Source organism: Marmota marmota, unplaced genomic scaffold (assembly GCF_001458135.2).
Source record: "Marmota marmota marmota unplaced genomic scaffold, marMar, whole genome shotgun sequence".
NCBI lineage: Eukaryota > Metazoa > Chordata > Mammalia > Rodentia > Sciuridae > Marmota > Marmota marmota.
This window is the reverse complement of record NW_026000019.1, coordinates 28,197,438-28,203,576: the sequence shown is the minus strand read 5'-3', so window position 1 is coordinate 28,203,576 and position 6,139 is coordinate 28,197,438. Positions and strand designations below refer to the sequence as shown.

Sequence of the window (6,139 nt, the reverse complement as noted above, 5' to 3'; positions counted from 1 at the left end):
AGAAGGTGAAGTGCAGGTGGAGAGTCTACCCCTCAGCCCGTAAATGGACAGATAAACTTACGTCTTGCCTATTCCAGGACTTTAGGCTTTTGGACAATGGTTTCTACTCATTTTTTCTTTTTCTTTTTTTGGTTCGGAGACTTAAACCTAGGGCCTAACACACACTGGGCAAGTGTTGTACCATTGAGCTATACCCCCAGCCCCTCTACGAGTCTTTGACTCCCATTCCTCCTGGTACATGGTGATGACTCCCCCCCCCCAACACACACACACACACACACACACACACACAGCCTCAAGGAGAGCACTCAGCCTGTGCTGGAGAGTAACCGTACCTTTGAAGTAGGTGCTGCTGCTACTAAGAGGAGCAGCCGTAGACAGTCCCTTGTGGACACACTCAGAAATTGTGAGTAGAGCAAGGAGGAGGGAGAGGCCCCGGGTAGCCTCTCTATAATAGATGCCAGTTCCTTTTTCCTTTCTTTTGTTTCTGTTTTCTTGTTTCGGTTCTGGGGATTAAACTCAGGGGTTTTTCTCCCAGTGAGCCACATCCCCAGCCTTTTATTTTCGAGACAGGGTCTTGCTAAATTGCTGAGGTTCTTGCTAAGTTCCACAGGCCGGCCTTGACTTTGCAATCCTCCTGTGTCAGCCTCCTGAGTCACTGGGATTGCAGACGAGCGCCACTGCATGCGGCTCCCTTGCTGCTGGCATTTCCCCCCATCCCTGAGCCTGGCACAGTTGGGGGTGGGGGGCTCTTCCTGGCAGGCAGGGCAGGAGGAACTGAGCTTGTTGGATGGAGCTGGACCGTGGGGGGGATGTATTCTGGGCCATTGCTGGGCTTATCCGAGCTTCCTGTGGCTGCCGTTTGGGGATGGTCTTGCTCTCCGTCCTGACCCACCAACCCCCTGTTCCCCTCTTCAGGAGCGCCGCTTGATTTTCTCTGAGAAAAGCCCACCCTTCCAGCAAAATAGAGTCCCTCAGGGTGACGGTTGACTTCCTAAAGGTGCCTCTTGGCCTGAAGAAGCCGGTGCTGAAGGAGGTGGCTGTGGGGCCCCCCAAAAGGCCCCAGCCTGCGGCCCTGGAGCGCTACAAGGCGCGGCGTTCCGACGCCATGGACACCGAGTCCCAGTACTCGGGCTACTCCTACAAGTCGGGCCACTCCCGCAGCTCCCGCAAGCACAGGTGGGTATGCGCACGGGAGTGAGGGCTGGGGCCATTGAGAGGTGGGCACGTGCCAGTGTGGGGGCATGCTGGTAAGAAGCTGACCCTCTTGACTTTCTGTGCCTGTAACTCTGGCTTCCTGCTGCAGGGACCGTCGGGACCGACACCGCTCGAAGAGCCGAGATGGGAGCCGTGGGGACAAGTCGGTCACAATTCAGGCTCCAGGAGAGCCCTTGCTGGACAATGAGTCTACGCGGGGGGATGAGCGGGTGAGCATCAGGGAGATGAAGCGGTCCAGTCTGAATGTTTTCAGGTTGCCCCTTGGAGAAACAAGAGGTTCTAGCAGGTTCTACCAGAAACCCGGTGTCTTCAGACAGAGGCTGAGTCAGGAAGGCTATCTTGTTATACTTCTGTGGCTTAGTGTCCCAAGGTAGGACTGTTGCAGTAGAATTCAGGAAACTGGAGTGGAAATCCTTTGGAGGCAGCGGCCTCTTTTGTATCTTGAGAGACAGGAATGACCTGGCTGGGTGATGGGGACTGCCCCTTGGGCTCCTTTTGAACTGATGCCAGCCACTTAAGCTGATTGGAGTCTAGATTAGGAGAGTGTTGGTGGAGGGTGGCCCTGGACAGGGGGTGCTACCTTGGGTTTTCCTTGAGCCTTTAGGTGTCAGACTCCTCTGGTCTCTGTACTCTTGCGCCCTCTGGTGTCAGCTTGCTGCTCAGACTCACCTAGGTCCTGGGGAGTGGAGGTGTGGCCCAAAAGCGGGAGGGAGAAATGAGGCTGAGTGGATGAGCCAGGTGAAGAGAGTTCCACAGGACAGGGTAAGCACTTGCCCTTGTTCTAACCGCGGTGGCCTACTGTGCTCCTCTGTAGGGAGCACAGAGGGCAAAACCCAGCCCTGGCATACAACAGGGGCAGGATTTGAGATGACAGGTGAAGTTTCTTAAGTTTCATTCCTCGTGTTCTTTCTTCTTGGGAGCATCTTACAGGGCTGGAGACTCCAGCTCCATATTCCTTAGAAGAAATCTCTATGGCTGACATTGGAAATTCCTGGGTCTTGGGAGCAGATCAATATCTGAAGAAAATATACTTTCTCCCTCTTTCCCAGTGCCTTCTCCCTAGGACTTGGCTTCCTGGGTTCTTAAAGTGACCCTGAGACATGATCTGGGTCATTGAAGAGGAGTTCCCAAGCCCTTGGTCCTCGAGAAGGAAGGCAGTATGTTTAGGGGTCATTGGGTCAGGAGTAGACCCAGTTCCTTGAGCTGAAAGCAGTCAGTGTGTCTACTTTTTATTTCCAGATCAGAGTCTTCCCCCATCCTTGGGAGAGGATATTCCTCATTGTCTCTAACCACTGGCCTGCCAGTTGGTCTGCTACATTCCCCACCTCCAGAGGGGAATCCTATGTTCTGAATCCCGTGGGTGTCAGGATCCAGGCGGTCTCAGGAGTGAAGGTTGTGGGCTCTGAAGATCCTGCTGATCTATGGGACTCCTCTATGGGACGGGCTCCAGCCACTGCAGAGAAACAGCTTGAGCAGAGCATACTTAGAAGGGCATCTGGGGACCTTAGCCTGTCTACCCTTGGCTTCCAGGATCAGGCAGTCCATGTGCTGTGGGCATTCAGATGGCCCAGCAGAACTTCTCCACAGAGACCTACAGTGATCCCAAGTCTGCACGTGCCCTCCATGCTCTGTCCTGGTTGTTCACCATCCCCCTCTTCTCTCTGGTATCTTCTGCACTACTTTTGTCAGGCCACTGCCTTAATCAGAAATCTTCAGTCGCTCCCCGTGCCTGGAGGAGGGCTTGTAGCTTGGAATGACCTCAACAAGCCCCTCCTGCTGCTCTGGGCCTCACCTTCTTGGCCATGCTGTGCTCTGCTCCTACACTTGGGTCCCCAGCTCTTGCTATCCTGGAGGTTTCTGCTCCCCCTCAGCTTCTGCCCGATAGTATGGAAAGCTGCCCAAACTGGAAGGGGCTCAGAGGCGGGACTTGTACAACTTTAACGTTTGAGAGATTCACGGGGATCTTGTTAAACGCCAGTTCTGCTTCAGTGGATGTGGGCTAGGCCCGCAGATCTGCATTTCTAACAAGCTCCCCGGTGATGTCCACACTTCCAGTCCACAGAGCACATTCTGAGAGCCGACCCTTAGAGATCAGTTAGTTCTGAGATTCTCAATCTCCGATGAACATTAGAATTATCTGGGGAGCTCTTTATAAAAAAAAAGTTGACAAGCACATTTCACCCTGCTCTAATTGGTATCTTTTCCAGGCTCCCTGGGTGATTCTAATGTGTGCAACTGGGGCTGGGAACCGCAGACCCACTTTTATTTAATTCAGTCCAACATTTTCATATCACCCACTGCCAGGGATCACTTCAGGTCCCATCATTCCTTGGAAGCCTGACTGTTTTGTTTGGCGAGTCTGGCCTGAAATCCTTGTCTCTGCCTGAGCAGCTCCCTTGACATTTGTCCCGGGCCTCGTGCTCTGAGGGTCTCTGCTGCGTGGGCAGTGTTTTCTCTCCCACTGATTGGTGTACAGCTTCCCGAGAGCCCAGCTCTTAGAGTTCAGTGTCTGCGGAAGCCAGCCTTGGCTGCACAGGAGAGCTCAATGAATACTTTGTAGGGATGGAACCGAGGGGCCACTGAGTTACATCCACAGCTCTTTTTATTTTTTTGAGTCAGGGTCTCACTAAATTTCCTGGACTGGCCTTGTACTTGCTACCCTCCTGCCTCAGCCTCCTGAGTATCTGGGATCATGGGTGTCTCTGCCCAGATGACGGTTGCATCCTTATCAGTTTCCCCCTCTTCTTTCTGCCTCTCCTTTCCCATGTGTTGCTGACTCTGCTCTGTCTCCTCTTTTCCCTTCTCCACCTCCTCTCCCTGTCCTTTAATCCCCCTGCCCACCTGCCCCCTCCTGTCTACAGGACGACAACTGGGGAGAAACCACCACGGTAGTCACGGGTACCTCGGAGCACAGCATCTCCCACGATGACCTCACACGAATCGCCAAGGACATGGAGGACAGTGTTCCACTGGACTGCTCCCGTCACCTGGGTGTGGCTGCAGGGGCCACTCTGGCGCTGCTCTCCTTCCTCACCCCGCTGGCTTTCCTGCTGCTACCCCCACTGCTGTGGCGGGATGAGCTGGAGCCGTGCGGGACGGCCTGCGAGGGCCTCTTCATTTCAGTGGCCTTCAAGCTGCTCATCCTGCTGCTGGGCAGCTGGGCTCTGTTCTTCCGCCGGCCCAAGGCCTCGCTGCCCCGGGTCTTCGTGCTGCGCGCCCTGCTCATGGTGCTCGTCTTCCTGCTCGTGGCCTCCTACTGGCTCTTCTACGGTGTGCGCATCCTGGACGCCCGGGAGCGCAGCTACCAGGGCGTGGTGCAGTTCGCGGTGTCACTGGTGGACGCCCTGCTCTTCGTGCACTACTTGGCCGTGGTCCTGCTGGAGCTGCGGCAGCTCCAGCCCCAGTTCACGCTCAAGGTCGTGCGCTCCACCGACGGGGCCAGCCGCTTCTACAACGTTGGCCATCTCAGGTACGAGTGCTTGGGAGTGGGCGAGATGTGCACACGGAGGAAGGAGGGTGGGGAAGGAGGGGGTTCCAGGGGTGGTGGTGGGGAGGCCAGAAGTGATGGGTTGGCAGGGCGAGGTGGAAGGAGTTGAGGACTTTGGCACATAGTAGGTTTTCAACGTGTTTGTTGCTTAATGGGAAGGTCACGTGCAGTGCTGTAGGCCAGGTGCCGGGGACAGTCACTGAGTTGGGACCAATCAGGCAATCGGAGATGAGGAATCTTAGGGGAGGATCGATCCAGGGCACATCCCCTGGGTCATGAACATCACCTTTCCTAGAGGCACAAGAAGCTGACCCTGGCTAGAGAAGGGACCCTCAGAGGAAGAGTGATGGAGGTTAAGTGGGAGGATAAGTCATCTCGATCCACCAGATTTATTGGTAGGGTGCTCCCCGTGCCCCTAGGCAGTAGAGTATCAGAACCTCCTTGGGAAGATGCAGGAGGAAGCCGAGGGCACCCTTGGCTGGGAACTCAGGCCCAGCGCCCTTTCTCCCCCAAGCTTCAGCATGGCAGGGAGGAGCGAGTGACCCAGCTCTGGGAGTGGTTGGGAGCCTGGTAAGTAGACGTCAGGCTTGAGCCAGGCTTCCTGGAAGCAGCTTGTCTCCGTCATGTCCCCTCCTGCCCTGCCAACCTGCCCTGATGTGTGCCTTTCCCTGTACCCCTGTCTGCCCCTTCTCCCTCCCCGTCCTGCCCTCTCCCCCACAGCATCCAGCGCGTGGCAGTGTGGATCCTGGAGAAGTATTACCATGACTTCCCTGTCTACAACCCTGCCCTCCTCAACCTGCCCAAGTCCGTCCTGGCCAAGAAAGTGTCTGGCTTCAAGGTGTATTCTCTCGGAGAGGGTGAGCGGCCCTGCTCCTCCGCCCCTCCCGGCCTCTTCTAAGCAGGACTCCACGTGGCTTCCTCTCTCTCTCCTCTCTCACTCCCTTCTCCTTCCCTTTTCCTTTCTCCAGCCCATGTCCCAGCCCCTTCTGTCCTGTCATTTTCCTTGACTTCAGGTGGCTGGTCCTAGTTGCTGATTCTACTTGCTCCCCCTTTATGCTACGGTGTGTCTCCCCAATCTGCCTCCCCTGTGTCTGCTTATCGGCTCTGGTCTCAGCCCTTTGGCTCACCTGAGCCCAGGAGGCGCATGGGCAGGACTTCTGCCCTTCCGGTGCCTTCCTGGTTGTTTTTCCCCAGCCTCTCCAGAGGCGGCCAGGAGGACAGGGAATGGGTGGTATTGCTGGGTGGGGGGAAGAGCTTCCTCTAAACACAACGGGGGCTGTGTCTCCAGAGCTCCTGGAGTGGGGAAAGAGGCCACACTCTGATGTGACCGTCGTCTCTATCCTGATCCTGTGCAGAAAACAGCACCAACAACTCCACGGGCCAGTCTCGGGCTGCGATCGCAGCGGCGGCCCGGCGGCGGGACAACAGCCACAA

The 6,139-nt window shown here is 56.0% G+C and overlaps 1 protein-coding gene across 1 annotated transcript in view; it reads left to right on the top strand.

Annotated features, from left to right (window-relative positions):
• The first annotated feature begins 837 nt into the window (after positions 1-837).
• Vangl2 (VANGL planar cell polarity protein 2) overlaps positions 838-6,139 on the top strand; it is a 14,868-nt gene continuing 9,566 nt past the window's right edge. The window contains exons 1-5 of the mRNA XM_048810232.1: positions 838-1,179; positions 1,307-1,427; positions 4,080-4,687; positions 5,426-5,562; positions 6,061-6,132. Of these exons, the coding sequence (XP_048666189.1) occupies positions 1,109-1,179; positions 1,307-1,427; positions 4,080-4,687; positions 5,426-5,562; positions 6,061-6,132 (1,009 nt within the window). The 5' untranslated portion in view covers positions 838-1,108. The remainder of the gene's footprint in view (positions 1,180-1,306; positions 1,428-4,079; positions 4,688-5,425; positions 5,563-6,060; positions 6,133-6,139) is intronic.